Consider the following 20852-nt stretch of genomic DNA (forward strand, 5'->3'; position numbering starts at 1 on the left):
TCCCCAGCCTGGACTGTCTTGAGACCGCCACAATCATCTTCCAAAAGAAGCTTTTCATTCAGGGCAATTTGATCATGATTATCAGCCTTTGAGGGACCAGATATACCTTGTTGGTCCTGAAGCCAGCCTGTTTTCACCTGCAGAGTCACCTTAAGCAGCTGACTGTCAACTCTGAGAAAGCTGCAGAGGCTGAGCCTCGTTCTTTTCTCTGACTTCTTATTACTTTTCAGCAGAGGATTGATTGTCTACAATAGGACTCAATAGAAAGATAGTCTAATGTCTGGGTTCAAATGATAAATTCAGAAGCAGGCAGTAATCCTAGCTCTGCTCATTACTACCCACAAGGCTTTGGGCAAGTTATATAACCTCTCTGTGCCTCAGTTTCTTCACCTGGAAAAAAAAACAAGTAGTAATAAAGCATACCTCAAGGGTTGCTATGAGAATAAATAGTCAATACAGATGAAGTGTGTATATGACAAGGGCCTGGCATGGAGTGAATGTTCAGTAAATGTCAGTCATTATTTCTCATGGTAGAATTACAGCATCAACGATTGTGTCGTGCCCTACACTATGTTGTAAGCATGTGGGAACCCAGAGGACTCCGCCACTGCCATTCCTGCCCTCCAAGCTTTACAGTAGAACAGAGAGATAAAACCCACACAGGAGGGAAGGAGTCAGAGCAATGGATCACTGCTGAGTGTAGGGACAACTCCCCCCAGGGCTGGACCTGATGAGTGTAGAGGATGACTCCCCCTGGGGCCGGACCTCACTAGGAAAGGTCCTGTGGAGACGTGGGATGTACAGGGTCTGGGAGAGGCCTAGGCTGAAGGAAGAGGCATGTTGGGACCACTAGGTTATGAGGGGTGGAGAAACGCCCACCTGGGTGTAGAGGGCCAGAAGGGGATGCAGGCCGCGCCTGTCAGGATGGGTGGATTGTACATCATGAGCGGTCATCCCTACATTTCAGGGTCTCTAGCCTTTTCAATTCTACCTTTGTTTTTGGAAGCCATCTTGGTAGAAATGGTTTCCTTCCAACTCCATTTCCTGAAGCTGTGTGGGCAGGAAAGACTGATGAGGATCTCCCAGGAGCCCTTCTATGGGCCCAGAGAGAGAAGTGTAGGGGTCTCTGATGCACCCAGAACTGATTCCCTGGGAAATGAATGTGACTCTCTGCCTATGGTCTCCAACCTGGAGGACTCTGCTGACTGTTAGAAAAACTAGAGGTCAGTCTGTGCTTGACTCACCTACAAGGAACACCCTTGAACTAGGGTGAGTCAGGGTTTTGTCAGAAGTGATCAGAAGGAGGAAGAAGGGTCAACGGAGAGTGTGGCCTGAGAACTGAAATCTCCTCCAACTGTGGTTGCAGTATGTATATTCATGCCTCATCACGTCTGAATGGAGGTTCAAAATCCCAGAAATCACCTGGAATCCCTGCCTCTGCACAGTCTGTCCTATCCCCACTTCCACCAATGGCCCTGCTTTTCTGCCTGGCCAACTCCTATTCATCCTGCAAAACCCTGATGTTGCTCCCTCTGGGAAGTCTTCCAGCCTACCCACGGCCAAGTGCTTTCTTAGCACCCCATCCTTCTCCCTGTCATCAGCCACTGAGTCACATGGTCTACAATTGGTCCTTTTTCCTGTGAACTCCCCAAGGTCAGGTAATGGGTCTCACTCAACTTTGCATTCCTGGTTCTTGGCATCATGCCTGGCATCTAGTCGGCATCAATGAATGCTTGAGGAATGAATAGAAAATCTGGGCCAGCATCATCTACAGAGAGGGAAACGAGGGCAGAGGCTAACATCAAGGCAGACATCCTGAGCTCCACCAGTAGGCCCACCCTAGCTGATGCCTCACCTCTAAAGCATCTCAGGGCACAACAAGGCATCCTTGTTCCCTGCTCATCTCCCTCCTTTTCTCTCTGACAGGAGGGGCTGCCTCCCAAGCATCCGTGCGAGCACACCCAGAGAAGGGCAGGAGGGGAATGAGGGGAACAATAAGGCCAGTTGGAGGACGCAGGGTACAGAGAGGAACCAGAGCACTGATCGACAGGGACGACCATATCCTTAGGAAAGGAGATTGTCTAAAATATGAGCCTTGAGACCTAAGAATTGGTTTCCTCATTATAGAAGAGTGGGGTGTGATTGAAGTTCCTCTGAGCTCATCCTCTTTCCAAAGCTCCTTTGGTTCTTGAACCCCAGAGTGAGGCCGTTTATATTTCGCCTAACCCAACACTAGAACATAAGCCAAAACAGAGCGCCCACTTTCCAGATGGGAATATCGAGGCACTGGGAAGCTAAGCGTCTCCCTCCGTCTGATGTGGGTATGTGGGCCAGAGGACCCGTGACTGAGACTCTCACGGGCAGATGGTTCACCTCGGCTTTGGGGGCCAGGGAGCTGTGCTGCAAAGCACGACATGCAGACAGCCCTGATCCCTTCCTCCTCGTGGTTAATTAGGAAGGAAAATATCAACTGCCAACCAATGGGCCAATGTCAGAGGAGAGTGCTTTAGGTGACCCTAAACCCCACGGTCATGCTCTTCTCCCTACCCCAGTGCTCCTGATGGCCTGTCCTTTGAGGTCACTCTTACCACTCTGTCTCGACCTTCAGGACCACCTTGGGCCCTCTCCCCAGCACACTTCTAGTCACATTCCACATCTGTGAAGTGGCTCTGATACCTTCCCCTTCTGACCAGCCCACGGCCAGTATTCCCACCCAGACCCTGGATATGTCACACTTAGATCATAGCCAATGCCTCTTATTGAGTCCCTACCACTTCCAGTCTACCTGTAGGCTCCACTTTCTGAAATCTAGTTCAAATCATGTAGCTCTCTTGCTCACAATTTTCTCTATTACCTGCCAAATTCACTCCTGACCTCAGCTTAACATTCAAAGCCCCGCCGCTCACCCTTCTGTGATCACTCCAAGGCTCAAACCTATGTCTTCTGCCTGGAAAGCCCTCCCTGTCAATCTCCATCTGCTGAGGCCTCATCCATCCTTCCAGGCCCTTGCTCAAAAAGAAGCTAGACATGCTCTTCTCTTCTGAGTACTCTAGGTAGCTTCTCCCAGGAAGTGAGCCCCTTGAGAACAGAGTTGTCTCATCTGACTTCTAGCCTCACGATGTGCAGAGCACAGTGCTGGGTGTATCAGCACAAAATCTGTACATTCGCTCGGTCAGTATTTACTGAGCACCTCCTATCTGCCTTTGTATCCAGGATGCAGGGAGGACTCCCTGCAGATGTGTCTTCACTGAGGCGTGTAGACAGCCTATGCTCCAGAATGTGCAAGCATTAGCCGAGCATGAAGGGATTAGCCACATTTCCATTCATCCCCTCCCCACCTCCCTGCATATCTGGGGGCTGCTGCCCATTGACCTGTGTCCGGGGAATGCAGGCCCACATACAACACTGGCATAGGCTGAAGCTTCTTCAACAGCCCAAGTAGAATCAGCACTTTGCAGCTGTGTTTTCCGTTGGTCCAGGCCTGCACATCTTTAGGATGCATCAGAGGTCATGCTCATTCGCTTGCTCAGGGACCACTCCCTACAGGGCTCAAACCCCCCTGGCTGTTCCCAGGGCTGAGCAGCCCAAGTTCTCTAAGTGTTGTAGGGGCTGAAAGAACAAAGGGCCTGGATGATCCTCGGGGTGGTCATCTCTGGCCGTGATGGAGGAGCAGGTGGATTACCCCCTTCGTCCTCTCCTTACCTGTCCTCTGGAATGGAAAGAGGCGTGAAAATAGGAAGAAAGTTCCCAGGTCCATCCCTGGTCTCGTGTGTCCACAGATCCCAGTGCTGCAGACCAGGGGTGATATCCACACATTTACCAACCACACAGCATAACGCTGACCAATCACAGTGGACACTGGCTGAAAGACTGGAGCAGAGTCCTAGGGGTCCCGCACAGATGTAATTGCTGGGTTACCAGGTGAGCCAGAAGGCCCAGGGGAGGAGCATGGGCAGTTGGAGCAGGCAGCAGCAGTCTAGACAAAAGTGATATACCTACTTGAACAGAAATATTTTTTGATACTTACCTTAAATATTTTAACGACTATTATGACTACATCAGTGCATTCCAGCCTTGCTGCCGACCACAGTGCCCATACAATCACATCAAATCCAATTTAAAACCACATATTTTATTGACTTTCTTCATCGACAGTGCAGGGCCACGTGTACAAATGCAAGTCCCACACCTAGCAGCCTCCCTACCATTACCCGCCACTGCCCAATCTGCCAGGAGCTGACCCCTGTAGGTCTCCGTTCGGCTCTCTCCCCCAACACCCAGCCTCATAGTACTAAGGCTCCAGGAGGTTGGGAATGGCCGGGCTGGCTTCCAAGCTTGAGCTTTGGGGTCAGGAGAGAGCTTGGGCCTGGGTCGCCCACAGCCTCTCCCCTTCCCCTTGCACTCCCGCTACCTAGGTTTGCCCAGAACTGGGAGTGAGGATGTTGCCCAATGACTCCTCCATCCAGACAGCCTGGTCTCTCTTTTAGTCCTCTCTGCTTCATCCTTTCCCTCCAAGTAACCTGCCCTGCTGACCACTAAGATGGCAGAGTGACCATTTTTCTGGGAGTTACAGTCAGTGCATGAGGGCAGTAACGAGATGCCTCTGATGGCAGGAATCTCATTGTTTTGTTTACCACTGCATACCACTGCCTGAAAGGGCACATAGCTGGCACTCAATAAATAAATATATGTAGCATACCTGAATGAAGGAATAGGAGAGTATAAGCTGGTGGAGCCATTACTACATTAGCCCTCTAGGGGGCAGGAAGGCAGAACCGAGGTAAAGTCCTTTCGAGCTCTGCACAAGAACTCAGGGTGCTGTGTGGCAACAGTTGGGTTAGCTGCGGCGAGCAGCAGGACACTGTAGGGTGTGGGCTTTAGCCCTGCTGTCTGCATGGATAGCAGACTTGTGTCAGGAAGGGGCACTTGTGTTGTACCCACTCCTTCTTATGGCCCCGGAGGCTGGCCCTCTGTGTTTCAGAACACGTAACAGTGCTCCTATTCAGAGCCAGTCAGATAAGCAGGTCTGGCAATTGCACCCCTATGTTCCGGTTTCCCTCATTCCACAGCCTCAACTCTACAAATCTCAGAGTTAAGCATGACCTTCTCGTTCTGTTCTCTCCACCACTGCCCCCACCTGCCCCTCATACTGCTCCATTTGCCTGTCCTCAAATGCCAGGCCCCTCAACTAGGAATCACACCTGGTAGTCCAGTCTCTTTAGAGACTCTCTCCTCGGTGGCTGGTAGGGTCCTGAAAGTTTGCAGCATAATTTTCAGACCCCTCCATGCCCAGCCCACTCTCCATAAAAGCAAATAATAAGCATCCCTACAGATCTTGCTTCTGGACCTGACAATCATGAAGAGGACACTAGAATCTTGGGGTGGGAAGGAATTTTCTCTTCTCTGACCCTGTGCAGAAACTCTTTCCATGGCCTGCTTGCTATAGATGACTACCTAGTCCCTGCTGGAATACCTCTAGTTTAGGGGCATTCACTACCTCACCAGGCAGCCATTTAAATATCGAACACTTTTAGCTGCCAGAATGTCCTTTATACAGAGCAAAAACGATCCATTCACTTCTCTCATTCTCATTCTGCATATATCCCAGCACCCAGCACCCAACTTCTGTGTGACCCTCTCTCTTCCCCTCTCCTAAATGACCTCTCCCTCTCTTCTCTCTCTCTCTCTCTCTCTCTCTCTCTCGTCTCTCGTCCCCTTCTATGTGATTATGCAGTCACATGCCTCTCTCATTTATCAGTATATCCTCTTTTCTTCTCTCTTCTCCTCACCTTCCCAGCATTTATCAAGGATCCAGAGGCTGGAGACTAAGAGGAAAGGCTGGACAAGTGCCAGGGAAAGGAAGCTTCCAGCTAGGTCTGGACTGGGCTGTGGCGGCCAGGTGGGGTAGGGTGGACAGGAGACAGCAGCCGGAAATCCCAGGCCATTTGTTGCTGTGGCCCAAATAAAGAGCCTTGCAGCTCGGGGGGGTTGGATGAGCAGCAAGCTACTGAGTCCTTATTCCCTCCCACTGCCCATAATTCCACAGAGAGGACGAAGACATACAGCCCTCCTTTCCCAACCTCCTTAGCAGTTGGCAGAGCTGACTTGGTAATTTTAAACATTTGGTAATTTTAAAACATTTTTGCCAGCCTCTGGGTCTCAGGGAGCATCACACCAGCAGCAAAAATCCACTTCCTACTTCCAACGAGGGGCAGAGAGGAAGAGCTCTAGCAGATGGCAGTGATGACGTGAGACGTGGTGGAGAGAGGACGAGGCAGGCAGAGGGGGAAAGTAGGGGGAAGAAACAAAAGTGGAGACTTCCTAATAGCAGCCGCCTGGCTACCCATGAGGAGCAGAGCAACACCTGGGTGGCCATTTTTCTCCTCGTCATGATTTACCAGCCTGTGTGTCACAGACCAGGGGTGGATGCTAGGACCTCACCAGCCCGAGATTGTAGTGGGTCATGGATGGAGACAAGGCGCAGTGGTCTTATGTTTAGGAGAGATCAAGACACACACACAGAGAAATGACGGCAGTGCCAGCTACTTGTCCCGCTGCTTGGAGCTCTCACCTCCGACATTGAACATGGGGACAAGCAGGCCCAGCAGCCACCTCTTTCCGAACACTTCCTGTAAGTTCTTGCGCCAGGGCCGGGCCCTCACTGCCACCCCCTTCCGCACCTGGTGGCGGGTCTGCCCCCGGAGGATCAACAGCAGCTGATGGCAGCAGAAGCCGGCGCAGGCCAGGCCGATGGCAAACCAGAGGTAGAGCATGAGGATGACGAACATTTCAGAACCAAGGACAGCTCCTGCAGGGGGGCGGGGAAACACCAGAATCGCTTTACACTCAGGCCACGTACAGAACTGCCATCACGGTAGGCGCTTTCTGCTAGGAAGGGAAGGAGATTAATGAGATTGAAGCTACATTTTGCAGCAATCTCAGCGCTGCAGCGAGGGAGAAGAAGGATAAACTAGTTGCCCTAACTTTTTCTTAGTGCTGGTGGCTCCTGAGGAAAGGGGAGAGCCAAGGTTGTGGAGAGAAGTGCCTAAACATGAACATTTTCTTAGTCAGAGATGCTGGTCTCTCTGTCTGCCTTCTCTTTCTGGTCTGGAATCAGGGAGAAGGGATTTTTCTCAGGAGGAGAGAAAGGTGAGCTGAGGATCCTAGAGAGGGAGCTGGTGCCTGGGCAGCTGTCTAGACTGGAGCAACTTCTCCCTATGGAGCTGGAAGCAATGGCTGGGAGGACTTAGGAAAGTGACAGCATGATGGAGAACAGGGCCTAGTCATTAAGAAGAATAAGTCACGAGCTCCCAGGGCAGTGCAGAATGAGGATTTAGAGAATAATTCAGTCATTAATGTTAACAAGTGGACAGTGTGCCCACCAAAACATTCAATCAAAGCTGTCCTGTCAGTCAGAGCTTGCTAAAATGGAAGGGGACCCCAAGGTCATTAGTCCAGCCCACTGCCTTGGGCAGGACCTCTTGTAAAACCCTCTATACCAGTACTCTCTATAACTTATTCTTAAACATTCACAGAGTAAGAGACATCACAGTCTTCTTCAGAGTAGGGGTGGTCAGTCCATGCTAAGTTTGAATCTCCCAACTCTGGTCTCACACAAGTTTCTTAACCTCTCTGAGTTGCAGTTTGCTCATCTGAAAAATGGGTATAATAATAATGGTTCCATAGGGTTCCCTGATTCAAGAAAATTGTGTGTGAAGTGGCCAGCTTTCTGGTTCACACTCAGTGCAGCACTCCCTGCTGAAGGCTATTCGTAGGTGAGGAGGCTACATCCAAAAACGGCTCAACTTTAACTCCTTTAACTCCTTAGGCCATAGAGCTTTCTCTTTCTCCTTGGCTGGACTGCAACTTTGGCAGCCATGGTAGAGACACCTACTTTGACCTACCCGGCAACCAGGGCAGTGGGTCCCGAAGAGAACTCAAAAGCCTTCCTCAGCCCCTTTCTCCTTGCAGGGCAAGCCCATTGCCACCTCCTCCAGTGAGATGAGAGGCCCTGCTCCAGAGACCCCATCTTACAACCCCTTTGACCTCTGCAAATCTCAACCATATCCCTCCCTTCTTCAATTTCTCCTGGCCCAGCCCACCTCTTACCCAGTCCCCCCAGGCTCCGATTTCCAGACCCCTAAGGGTTGGGCTTTTAAAACTTGTCCAGTCTGAGCAGTGGCGGACTCAGCTGCCAGGAGGATTGGGCCCGCTTTGGGTTTGCTCATTAGCAGCTTCTTCTTGCCCTCAGCTCTCGGAGCTTTGATAGCAGGTTTCTCTTTGCACAGTTGGAGACAAATAAGCCCAGCTGCCCAGGGGATGGAAAGCTCATTCCAGCTGGCATTTTGAGCAGCCCCTCAGCTGTCTGGGGGCAGCAGAGGGACAGGGCTCACATTGGGCTGTGCCATCCCTCTGACCCACTTCTTGCTGTCAGCACAGGTTAGCTCAGGCAGACTCGTGCAGGAGGAAGGATCCAGGGACCATGGGTCCCTTTGGGCTCCAGGAATGCTGACAGGCGAAGATGACCCTCAAGCTGAAATGCCAGAACATCAGAGCTGTCAAGTGCAGGCCTGCTTTCAGCTCAACCACAGGGACAAGCCTGGGCTTATGGAAGCTGTTTTCCATGGGCTTTTTCTCTGGCAATAAATCAAGGCATGAGGAAGACCTTATGGCCTGCTCCCGGCCCCTTACGGCAGCTACAAAAGGCTATTCTGGGGATCTGCTTTTTCTTGAAGTGTTTGAAGTTGTCTAACCTGGCTGCCTCAGATCCTCTGAACTATTTAACAATAGTTCTGTTTCTTTTAGAAAATCACAGTTTTCCTGAATGGCCTGAATGGTCACATCATCTAATCTCGTCATCCCTGCTTCCTCCCAAGCATCTATAACACCTTTGACAGATCATCACCCAGCATCTTTGATATACATCCAGGGACAAGAAGCTCCCTCCCTCCCAAAGATGCCCATTCATCAAGAAGCAGCTTCAGAGAAGCAGTGCGGTGTGGTGAAAGGAATATGAGCTCTGGAGGCTAGCGACCCTGAGTTCAAATCTTGGGTTGGAATCATGCTAGCTGTATGGCTTTGAAGCAACTTAATTTTGCTGACCTTTTGGTTCCTGAGCCTTTAAAATACATATAGTAATACTTACCTCACAGACTTGCCATAAGGATTGGATGAAATGAGACCTGCACAGTAAGTAGCACATGATAGGTGTTCAACACATGTCAATCTCCTTTCCCTTCTGCTTGACTTTCCGGTGGCACCCGCCATGCTGGCATACTTATCAAAATGCCGTAACAATGGAAATGATGGCATCATTTCCATTTCCCACGTGAAAAGAATGAGGCTCAGAGAAGGGACACGATGTACTGGTCCCATGAAGCCAAAAGGGAAGACAGCTTCTAAAATCCACCTGTCCAGCCTCTTACCTCTTCAGTGTCAGCAGCCATCAGAGGATCCCTTCCACTTCTAACTCATAGGGCCCACCATTACAGCCATTCCATGCTCTGGTGGCAGATCTGACTCAAGGACAATTCCACAGCTGGGGACAAGAGGTACCACAGTTGGGGAATAAGAGCTCAGTCTATTAAACGACTTGGGACTTCTAACTCCCTCCTGTCCACCTGTCTTCCTGAGCAGCTGAGATGAGGTATGTCCTCAAGCATTTGAGTTGCGAATAGTAGGGGAAGAGATAGGGAGGGAGAAGCTGAAGAGGTGAGGCGTATGTGTGGGAGAGGAGAGAGTAAAAAAACTGGGAAGGGGAACAATGAAATGTTGGCAAAGGAAAATGAGATGGGAGATATGCAGATTAGACATCTTGGCCTCCTTTTCCTAGTAGGTATGGTAAGGAGGTAAAGATAGTGGAACTCATCCTTCTGCTGAAACAGAGATTTGGGCTCAAGGTAGGCACTGACTGGCTCTGTTCTCCCATCAGATTAAAGAAACAGGTCCCTCTTCCTTTCTTTAAGGTCTCCCAAACCTAGCATGTATGGACAGGCCTCAAGCTCAGGCTTATCTCATATCAAACGATTTCAAGATCTTCTCTTTGAAACCATCCATTTTTATGTGATAAAACTACTTGGAAAAGAAAGTGTAATCAGGCTCTCTGGCTCTCCTCATTCCTCCACCTGCCTGTGCTCACACTCCACCCCCTAAGCCCGCCCACCTACCCTCCCCCGTCCTGGTTATTTTGGTTCCAGAAGCCTCCTATGCCAGCGCCAGGATCCAGAAGGGCCGAGAGCTCTGACTCCTGGGCCCAGTTCAGCTACCAGCCCTCAAGGAAACCCCAACAACTGGGTCCTTCCTGGGCCTCTGTGTTCTCACTGCCAAATGGCATAATAGTTCTATGTCTGCAAAGGACCAGGCTGCAGCCCCAACAAAGACTAAAATCATGGCTCCCCACAGAGTAGAGAGGAATTTTTATTAATGTCCAGCCCAGGGACGTCAAGACAATCTTGGGTTCTTAGGGGAAGTAGCTGCACTCTGTCTTTGTCCCTGAAAGGTCAATGGGTGAGAAAACATGCATTCCCTATGCTGCTACTGGGGACAGGCCACGGGCTGCTACGCAGTATTAGTAAGATTCTAGGCAAGCCATTTAATCCTTTTGAGTCTCAGTCTCTTCATCTGAGAAATAGAGATGCTATCATATACTCACATGCACGCATGCTACCAGTTGTCCGAATCAAGTCAATCAGAATCAAAGGCACGGGTAGAAATGGAGTGGAAGGAAATGGGGTGGGGACAAATTTCAAGACCAGATAAAATGGTAAGAACTGCCACCAGGAGCGAAGTTCTTCTGGGTCACGTACCAGGGAGCTGTTCTTGGGGCATACTACATAAAATACAGTCCTCGCCTGAGTGCCCAGCTGAGCACCACTGTGAAGGCTCACGTTCCTGGCTCCTGCAGGTGTAAGAGCGTCCTAGAGTCTCAGATCCCTCACCAGTTCCATGACTCTGGTGTGAAGATAAAGCCATTAAACATGGCTTTAATCCCCAACCAGGTGCTCCCTGCCCTGAGCTATCTGCAGGCTGGAGAACCACCTAATGGGGGTCAAACATATTGGGCAGGAGGGCAGAGCTTAGCCTTTTGCTGGCGCTGGCCTGACACCCTGTCAACCTGACTGGGATTGGTTGGCAAGACCTTTGGAGGGCAAAATCCTTGGTAGAATGTGTGAACAGGATTGGGATCCAGGCAGAGGAAAGTCACAGCATGGGTGTACCTCACAGGCTGCATGTAGGGCTGGCCAGCACCCAGCCTTGCCTGGCATACAGCAGGTGTGTTTCCTGGATTGCCACGATTCTATGAGCAAACGGACGGTGGTGAGCAAGGAGGAGATGATAAATGAGGATAAGGGTGGGGAGAGAGGTTTGCCAGATAAAATACAGCATGCCCAGTTAATTTGAATTTCAGACAGATAACAGTAAAATTTTAAAATATAAGTATGTCTCATGCAATATTTAGGAGAGACTTATACTAAAAAGTTATGCATTGTTTACCTGAAATTATAATTTAATTGGGCATCCTGTATTTTTGTTTGCTGAATCTGGCAAACTTGGGGGTGGAGGCGTTGGGGGGGGGGAGGGTCTTTGTGTAGGGCACAACCTGCCTGCCAAGGCCCACTCACCAGAGAAGAACTGGCTGATGGAGGTGGGAAGGAGCGTGAGGAAGGCCAGGGGGTGTGCGAAGGAGATGGAAAGGACTGCAGAGATGTAGGCCACGCCAGCCACCATGGAGTAGAGGCAGGCAAGGGAGGTGTAGAGGCAGAACAGGACGAAGTTGCGCATGTTTCTGCTGCCAATGCAGTTGCCGGTGAAGAAACAGTGATGGTCGTGCCTCAGGGTAACTCTGGCGCAGACTCGGCAGAAGTGGGTGCTGGGTGGGGGACATAGAGCCTTCCTGGCCGAGGTCCCCTGGCAGGCATCCAGGTCGTCGGGGGAGTTCTGGATGACCAGGACGTAGTTGCCCAGGGCGTTGGTTGAGAGGAACAGGAAGAGCGCCCCGTGCAGCAACGCCGGCGAGAAAAGCGGAGCGGCCGCGGGGTCCTCGCGCATGCTGGGCAGGAAAAGGAAGAGCTGCAGCACGAAGGTCACCAGAGAGATGCACAGGAAGTAGGCGGGGGCCACCACGTTGAGCAGTCTCAGGGCCAGCATCCTCGATTACATCCCTAAGAGGCCCAGGGTGAGAGGAAGACTTACCGCGCTGTCCAGGGGGCGCCCCGGGGCGTTTCTGCGTGGCTGTCTGTCAGTGCTGCTCCACGAAAATCCTTGCTCCCCGACCCCTGTCCCTCGATCACCCCTCCTCTCTTCCCTTGCCTGGGCCCAAGCAGGCATGAGAGCGTGAGACCACAACGGCCTCTGAGGACCAGGCTCTGCTTCCAGGCGCCGCGCTCCCTCGGAGCTTCGGCGCCCCGGGGTCAGGCACGACGAGAGCGAGGTCGGGTCTTGTTCTCAGTCCACAGAGGATGCAGGAGCGGTGAGGGGCTAGGACCCCGCCGCCTTATGGCAGTGAAAAGGAGCCCAGGTTTGGGATTTCTCCTTCAGACCCCCTAACAGTTCGCGAAGGATTCGGGGTGGGAGCAAAGAGCAATTACCTCCTGAAAGTCCAGCTTCACCTCCCCTTTCTCCGTTCCTTGCTCCCCCACTTCTTGGGTCATACTCAGGGACCTCACCGGCAACCTAATGCTCTTTGGGGGTTTGTGTGCTGTGGGTCCGTGATGCGTGTGTATGTGTGTGGGGGGGGGTGGAGGGGGTCTCTGTGTGTGACTCTACGTGTAATCTGTGTGCGCCTGGGTCTCTGTGCTTGTGTATGTGTTTATCTGTGCACACACACGCAGCCGCTGCCACCTGGCTTTAAAAAAAAAGTCAGTTAAAACAATCGACGCCCTCACACGCGCGCACAGGCACCGGGTGGGGTGGGGGCGCAGCCAGCATACCTGTGTCAGCCGGTCCTGGCCAGCCCCCCTCCCTCTCCGACGCTGGCAGCCGGGGCTATTTCTTTGCAAAGAGCGTTTTCATTTGCGGCGACAAAATTAAAATCCCCCCTTCGCGCCTGCCTCCGCCCTCCTGGAGCGAGAAACCCAAACAACGCCGATGGCGCCGAAACCCTTTCGGTACCAACGAGCCCGCCCTGGGCGCAGGGGCGGCTGCTTGGCCAGCTTTTCGGCGGATCGACCCCCGCCGAGCGCAGCCCGCACCGCATCTCCACTCAAACCCGCTCCGCACAGCCCTGGCTCCGGCTCAGCTTCGCAGGCCGCCGGGAAATGAGATTCTGGGCGCCCGAGAGAACTTTTCCAGGGGCTAAGGAGTCGGGGAGCCGGAGGAGCAAGAAAAGTTCTGGGAAGGTTGCTGCACCCAGAATGGGCGAGAGCCTCGAGGCCTCCGTCCAGGCTGTCCCTTCCGAATGGGCGACTGATCACCTTGGAGTCCCCTCTGCAGGTGCCAGTGCCCCAGGGACCCGCGGCCGCGGAGGGGAGCGCGGGCCTCTCTCGGCGGCAGGGGCCCAGCGCAGGGCGCGCCCCGGGGGTGGTCGCCGGGGGCTCGGCTTCGTCCCCGGCCGTGAGCTCCTTGGGGCTGCGGCGGCGCTGCCCACCCCAGAGAGAGCCTTCGGCCTGGGGCTCCAGCAAAGCAAGTGTCTTCCCCACGCTGGTCGCCAGGGGGGCGCGGGAGCAGCCTCCAGATGCGCGGCGGCGCCTGGAAGGCGAAGGACTGAGGCTAGGGGAGTATGGGGCTCTCGGCGGGCGGCCGCAGCCCGGGCCCTACGCCGGAAAGGGGACAGCGGAGACCGCGCGGGCGGCCCCGGAGGCGCGGAGAGCTGTCCTTTCAGCACTGGCGCCGGCTTCTCCCGCCGCGGAGGGCGGCACAGCCAGAGCCCCAGAGAGGCAGGCGGCGCGGGCGACCGCCGGCTCCTCGGCCACCGCCTCCTGGACGCCCGGGAAGCCGCCCCCTGCACCGCCGCCGCTGCCTCCGCCGCACCGCCGCAGATGGGTGGGGAAATAAACTCACCGAGCTCTTGTCGCCGACAAGAGGAGCCCTGGACACCGGCTCTCGTCCTCCCCGAGGCTGCAAAGTTGTGGGCTCGGCCCCGCTGGCTCGCGGTCTCCTCACGATTCGCTTCGGGGACTGGGCAGGTAGCGGGGGTGTGGGAAGGAGGGAGTGGGTAGCTGCGGTCCTCCCACTTGGGCACCGGCGAGTGGGGGCCAGGAAGCCGCGGGGATGGCAGCTGGATAACCCCCAACCCCGCCACCCCTCCCTCTCCTCCTGGGGGCGGTGCTCTGGCCACCCCTCTCAGCATCGTGGACTTGCCCCCCACTCCTCCCCTCCTTCCTCTGGAGCGGGCTGGGGCGTCCTGCCTGACTTCAGCCACTGATTCCAGCTGGAAGCTGGATTCAGCCCTGATGTGGATGTTCTAGCCATCATCTGCTCCTTCCCTCCCCGCTGTGGCTGACAACCCTCCCCGCTCTCCACTCTGGGACAGAGAGAAGCCTGGGGGTTTGAGAGCTCAGCCTGCTGGGGGCAACACCCATACATATTAGCGTCATTTCCACAGAGGAGTTGAGAGCCTGATTCTGGAGACCGTGTGCCTGGGTCTGAATATCCACCATTCACGACTGTGTAATCTTCAGATTCGTGTCCTCAGCTGTAAAACAGAGATGGGAGGATTATATGACAATATATGTAAAGTCCTTAAACAGGGCCTGCCCATGGTAAGCACTATTTGAGTATTAGTTTGTAATTATTGATACTATTTATTGGGCCCTTAGCACTGGGCACTATTCTAAGCCTTTAGCATAAGACCCCTTTGTTAATCCTTTCAGGCTGAGGCACAGAGAAGCTAAGTCACAGAAGGTGTGTGTCAGAGCCTGGGTTTGAACTAGTGCACCTGCTCTCAGCCTCTACACAACCTAATATCACCCCGAGCCCCCAGGGGAGCTCTGACTTTGGAGAAGGGAGGCCAACAGAGGGGTTTGTCGGGACAGAGAGCTTGAACCAGGAGCATCTGTCTGGAGTCCTGTCCCCATCTCCCTGTTCCTATTTCTTTCCCTTGCCGACGCCACTGTTCTGAAGTGGGTACTGAGGGGCACCAAGAGGGTGGGGACACTTGGCCACTGTGTATCAAACAGGAGCAGGGGTAGGGGAAGCAGGAGGAGCGTTGGGGCCTTACCACCACTACCTCAGTTTCCTGGGCTGTCATAACTCACCCACCTGCCCTGTTCCACTCTTCTGGGCGAAGGCAAACATATATAATCGTTTCTTGTTTTCTCACCGGGTTGATTAAAACAAAAGCAATCCCTTAGAATGAGGGCCGTATGCTTATCGACTCGGCCTGTATGTTTGAGTCATCCAATACTGTTTTTCCTGTGTTTTATCAGTGTACAGCAAAATAAAAAAGGCAACCAGGAAATCTTTTCATGTTCTGAAAGGTTGTCTTACATATATGCAAAAGGACAGCTTGACGGGTGTTGGCCTCTGAGAATCCGGTAGCCCTATGAGTTCCAGTGGCCACAGGGCACACTCAGGGAAACACAAGTGGCCTTGTTCCTTTAGAGCTGCTTTGTGTCAAGATCAGGCTGTCTGGGCCCTTTTCACAAGCTCTGCCTGCCTCTCACCCTGGCTTGGGAGGGAGGTAGCCTGGAGGGCTTGGTTTGGCTGTATTGACTGAAGATCTTCATTCCTTAAATACCTTGAGAGTCATGAGGTATTTCTAATTTTACTTTGCATATGGGTGTGTGGTGGGAAGGTGTGTGTCTGAATTCGTGCGGGGTGGTGGGGGGGAGGGAGGGAGGGAGAGCGCTAAACTAAATAAATCCAGGAAGAGGGAAGGGCGTATTCAGCCCCAAGAAAGAGATGGGGATCTGGCCCTGGAAACATGAATGGACAAGAGCAATTATTTACTTGTTTATCAACAGAAAATATAGTTTATCAACAGAAAAGGACATTAAAGCTTCAGATCCTAGACCTAGCACAACCCCAGCCACCTCCCCTGAAGTGAACTGAGTAAGAGGTCGTGCAGCCAAATGTTGTTTGATCATCAAAAACTGATGTTTACCCCTGACAAAATCAATAGGAAGGTCACTTTAAAAACTTCATTTTGAGTCTGGCCCCATCAGAATGAAGCAGACTAGGAACCAACACTCTATTGCTGCTTGCCAGCTGCAGCACCTTGAGCAAGTCACTTAACCTCTCTACTCTCAGTATTCTCATTCATGCAATGGGATGAAGATGTTACTCTGTGGTGATGATGATCAAATGGGATAATGTAATTTAAGCGCCTCAGTCCCAGCAGAGTTGGGATAGCATTAGCTTCTTCCTCCCCTCTCTCTCTTCTGGGCCCTTATCTTTATTCACAAGAACATCTTATCTTTCCAACTAAAATGAGAGGTCCTGGTCTATGTTGAAAATATTTTGGGGTGTCCTCCATATTGCCTATTATGATGATCTGTGAAAAAGAGAGACACTGAGTTAAAGTGTACTGAGTGATGAGTCGATACTAGTCTCTCTCCAAGAGAAAAAGCTGTGTCTCAAGGTCTTTGAAATGTCTGGTGAGAGCGCATTTGTCATTGATCTTGCATCCTCTTGCCACTCACCCCAACTATGGTCTCATCTTTCATAAACAGCATCAGAAAATAATTATAAGTCACACTCTCCATTGTTTCTGTCATATATTTTTATAGTTAAGCTATGACTGTGGCTGCAGGCTGTCCCGAGGGGGCAGGAACACAGACAGGCATCTGATTGCTGCTGAGCAGTTTTCCAGAAAAATGTGCCATCAATCTTGCGATTTGGCGGTGTTATCTGAATAAAATGAATTCCCTCCCAAGTGGCGATCACTTCATTTCGCCTCAAAATGTGTACAAAGAGAAGAACTCTATTCAGCAATCCACTTCTCCCTTGGGTGGGGAACCGCACACACATGTCTGTCTGGCCCCACAATTCCCCAGGTATTTGGGGTGGAGAACATCTCAAGATGCATGGGCCACACCTAAGGAGGATCTGAGGATCTTCCTCATTCTCATGCCCTTATATCAGATTGACCGGAATAAACATAGGCTGGGTCTCAAGGTTAACCGGTGTCCCGAAATTAAGATATTAACAGATGTTTGCAGACAGAATGCTCTTTACTACCAATAGGAAGTCATAGCCATGGGCAACCACAAAGTGCTCCTGGAGTCTCAGAAGGCTTAATAAGATGCCATCCCGGCCTGCCTGGATTCAGAAAACATACGAGTATAATCTTCATCTTAGCCGACCAAATACATGAAAATTGGTTATCGCAGAATTTCTATTTGGAAGTAGTAATTTATTTAACCAACTATATCTTCATTTTAACAACAACAACATTGCTTTGATGTAATAAAGTGCTTTGCAGTTTACAAAGTACATTCACAAAATTAAAATTTCATTTCACAAGCCTCCCAACAGCCCTATAAGCTAGCTGGGGCAAAAATGATTAAACCCATTTTTCTTATGAGGAAACTGAGGTTCAGAGACTTGCTACTTGATAATTTGCAAGCCTTGCGTTTGTTTAAATTAAAACGTGATTTAACATGCAAAAATCGCTTTGATACTTAAGTTTTCTGGAACATGTTACTCACATAAAGGAAGCAGGTGTATAACCTACTCAGAATAAAAGACCTGCATGATCTCTCTTTATGTAAGATATTTATGTAAAATTACATAAAGTAACCCTGCAGCACATTAATCAAATGCTCTCAAGCACACCGCTGTTTGTGGTGCTGGAGAGAGGGTATGGGATTGGAGGCAGTGATGCTCACCCATCCGAGCTCACGTGTCAGGATAGAAACAGCAGAATGTCTCCCTCTGGGTGACAGGTTACTTCAACAGTCTCCCTGAAGATTGATATCTCGGGGTGGAATCTTGGCTTGGCTTAGCAAAGCCTCCTTTGGAGCGTTTGGGCCGTGGAAGAATGAATGTTATCGTTTACCAATTAGCCCTGGTTTCCAGGGAGCGCTCAGGCAGCCTTGGTACGGAGGCCTATGCCTGTGGATCAGTGTGCAGCTTATCAGAGGTGGTGGCAAGAAGATTAATTGGCCATTTCCTCTCAAAGCATTCAGGAAGGTGAGGGTGGGAGAAAGGGAGGGTATAGGGAGGGGAAAGAGGAGGGAAGTAGAGGGCAGAAGGGAGGGGAAGGAAAAGGAGAGAGAAAAGAAAAGGGAGGCAGAGAGAGGGCATGCTCACCGTCTGACACAACCTCAGTTTATGTCTTCATGACGGAGGGAGGTCAAGTGGCGCAGGGGGAGATCAGCTGTCTCTGTTGAAAGCCCAGCAATGCCAGGTGTCCAGAATGAGAAGGAATGAAGCAGAAGGTTGACATTTCAATTAAAGGAGGAGGGAGGTGAGACCAGGAGAGTGAGGTCACTGCAGTGCCCTTGACTATAGGACTCTTGGATGTGTTGTTATGGTCACAGAGCAGCAGGCAACACCTACCTCACACCACTGAGCCCCCTTGCCTCCACCCCCACCCCTGTTCCAGCAGAGATGGCCCAGGGCCCAGGAGAGAGGCAATGTGGTATGACGAAAAAAGCATGAGCTTTTGGCATGAGCTTCGGTGTCTGCTGACTGGCTTGAATCCCTGTTTTCCCACTCACTTGCTCTGTGACCTTGAGTAAGTTCCTTAGCCTCTCTGAGCCTGTTCATTTAATGGAGATTTTAGCTATAACTTGTAGAATTTGTCAGGAATTTTAAATGACAAAGATACCAACTTAATAGCACCAGCCCTTTCTACTGAAATAGTCCCCCAGCTACCAGCTACTAAATAATCCTGCTTGCTGCATAGCACTGACTGCCTCTACGATGATCTCATTCGTTGGTATATGTATCTACATTTTATTGCCTCTTTTTATCTGATAGACTATAAACTCCTAAAAGCAGGGGCTTACCTATCAGCTTTAAACTTAGACCCAGCCCAGAGTTTGACACACAGTGAGCGCTCAATAAAGAGTAGAATAAATGGGAAACAGTCTGGCGGGACAAAGGGGCATAAGGGAACTATTGGAGTGTGGAAATCTGTACCTTGATTGTGATGATAGTTATATGACTATATTTGTCAAAATTATAGAACTGTACTTCTCCAAAGGGTAGATGTTACTGAATGCAAATTATACTTCAAGATCTAACCTTTCAAAAATAGGCTCAAGGGAGCAGCAGATAAACATAATTTAACTAAATAAAGATTCATATTTACCGACATCCATTATGTGTCAGGCCTATAGGGGGCCAGGTGGCTTCATGTTGGTTATTTCATTTAATGCTTACAATAGCCCTGCCTAATGAAAGTCTGACTCTTACCCATTTTCTAGAGTGGGGAAATGGAGGCCCAGAGTGGTTATGAGATTGGCCAAGATTGCAGAGCTTGCTGGCAGTAAGAATAAAATCCAGCTCACTTAATTCTAGCGTTCAAGCCTCACGCATCAGTCTTACACTGACATAGAAATAAAGGGATCGTTTTTCTTACAGAGAGATAATGTACTGTGCTGATATCAATCCCTTACACTTAAACATAAATTAGCCAGTCAGAATCTTTTCTTAGTGAAGCGGAGTGTAGAAAGGATGGACTTCTTTAAAGGCCAGGAGTGGGGAGTAAAGTTAACACACGCAAACCTGCGTAAGTGTCAGATGGGACAAGAAGATAAGAAGGCGCTGAAGGAGAGGATCCACAGAGCAGTCAGATGACAGGTTCTGGGATCAAGTCACGTGTGTGATGTTGAACAAGTTGGTCAACCTCTGTGTCTCAGTTCCTTATTCGTAAAAGAGTCTTAATTATAGTTTCCACCTCATAGTGTTGTTACATATGTTAACAAGATAACATTTGTAAAGCATTTAGAATGGTGGCTGGCATAGTAAATATTAAATAAGTGATAACTATTGTAATTAATTAAATAATATTAAATATTAAATAAGTGATAACTATTGTAATTAATTAAGATTAGGTTCTATAACATGTTACAGAAACTCCAAGAAAACACTGATTTAAACTAAGATGGAAGTATATTTCGCTCTCAACTTAAAGAAATTTAAGGGTGCTGGTGTGGAGGTTTGTTCCATGATCTTGTGGTACCCAGACTCTATCTTGCCCCATTTTCCTGAGCATGTTGCCTCATGGTCCAGAATGGTTGCTCCTGTTCCAGCTATCGTGTCCATATCCCAGCCAGCAAGAAAGAGAAAAGGAGAAAGAACATGCTCCACTCAATAGGACATTTCTTGGGAGTTGCACACAGCACATCCAATTACCTCTCATTGGCCAGAACTTGGTCACACAGACACACCTAACTACAGGGATCTATGTAACCAGCTAAAATTTATGAGTTGTACAGATAAAGAGGAAGAGGAAAATTAATTCGGGGGACAAACTTGGAGTTCTTTCCTTTACTATGGAAAACTTTAGACACATTCAAGTTATCATTTCCCAGGTCACAAGACAGAAGGAGGATTTTCCTGGCACTTCTAGTCTCTGTGATTCTATGTCCTCAGTGGTCAAACGGGGCTACTGTCCTCTGCCCTTTCCCACATTCCCACTGATTCTTGTCTTCCTCTAGGTGTTTCTGATTATAGAAACAGGCCCAGGAAAGGCAGCTCCCACTGGCCAAAGCCTTGGGCTCGAACGAGCATGGACAGTGAGCTCTACAGGCAGCTGTGGTCAGTGTCTCGGACCATCTGGCCGGCTCAGCAAGCTCAAAATCCGGCCCTGGATGAAAGAGAAAGGAGAGACAGAAAAGATGCACTTTAGATATTTTTATTTTCAAAACCCATGTGAATAACACGTTTTGTAAGTCTATATAATAATTTTTAAAATTAAAAATAAAGCAAAAATTCTTAATCCCCAAATAATCATCGTTAAC

General features: G+C 50.4%; 2 protein-coding genes across 2 annotated transcripts in view; one reads left to right on the top strand and one right to left on the bottom strand.

The window, feature by feature from the left end:
- Positions 1-4129: 4129 nt before the first annotated feature.
- On the bottom strand, positions 4130-14700 carry ZDHHC22 (zinc finger DHHC-type palmitoyltransferase 22). Its single transcript, XM_016156647.2, has 3 exons — positions 13999-14700; positions 11622-12161; positions 4130-6808 (listed from the first exon to the last, which is right to left on the bottom strand). The coding sequence occupies exons 2-3, from the start codon at positions 12145-12147 to the stop codon at positions 6543-6545; spliced, it is 792 nt and encodes a 263-aa protein (XP_016012133.2). The 5' UTR covers positions 12148-12161; positions 13999-14700; the 3' UTR covers positions 4130-6542.
- Positions 14024-20852, top strand: part of TMEM63C (transmembrane protein 63C) — an 86509-nt gene continuing 79680 nt past the window's right edge. The window contains exon 1 of the mRNA XM_016156641.2: positions 14024-14123. The gene's annotated coding sequence lies outside the window, so the exon portion shown is untranslated. The remainder of the gene's footprint in view (positions 14124-20852) is intronic.

Source organism: Rousettus aegyptiacus, unplaced genomic scaffold (genome assembly GCF_014176215.1).
Source record: "Rousettus aegyptiacus isolate mRouAeg1 unplaced genomic scaffold, mRouAeg1.p scaffold_m13_p_3, whole genome shotgun sequence".
In the NCBI taxonomy this organism is placed as follows: Eukaryota; Metazoa; Chordata; class Mammalia; order Chiroptera; family Pteropodidae; genus Rousettus; species Rousettus aegyptiacus.

Excerpts from the sequence above, each read along its gene's own strand:
- ZDHHC22 (XM_016156647.2), bottom strand. The coding sequence starts at position 12,147 with ATGCTGGCCCTGAGACTGCTCAACGTGGTGGCCCCCGCCTACTTCCTG. Across the intron at positions 6,809-11,621 it reads CATCAGCCAGTTCTTCTCTG|GAGCTGTCCTTGGTTCTGAA; the intron begins GTGAGTGGGCCT and ends GCCCCCCTGCAG.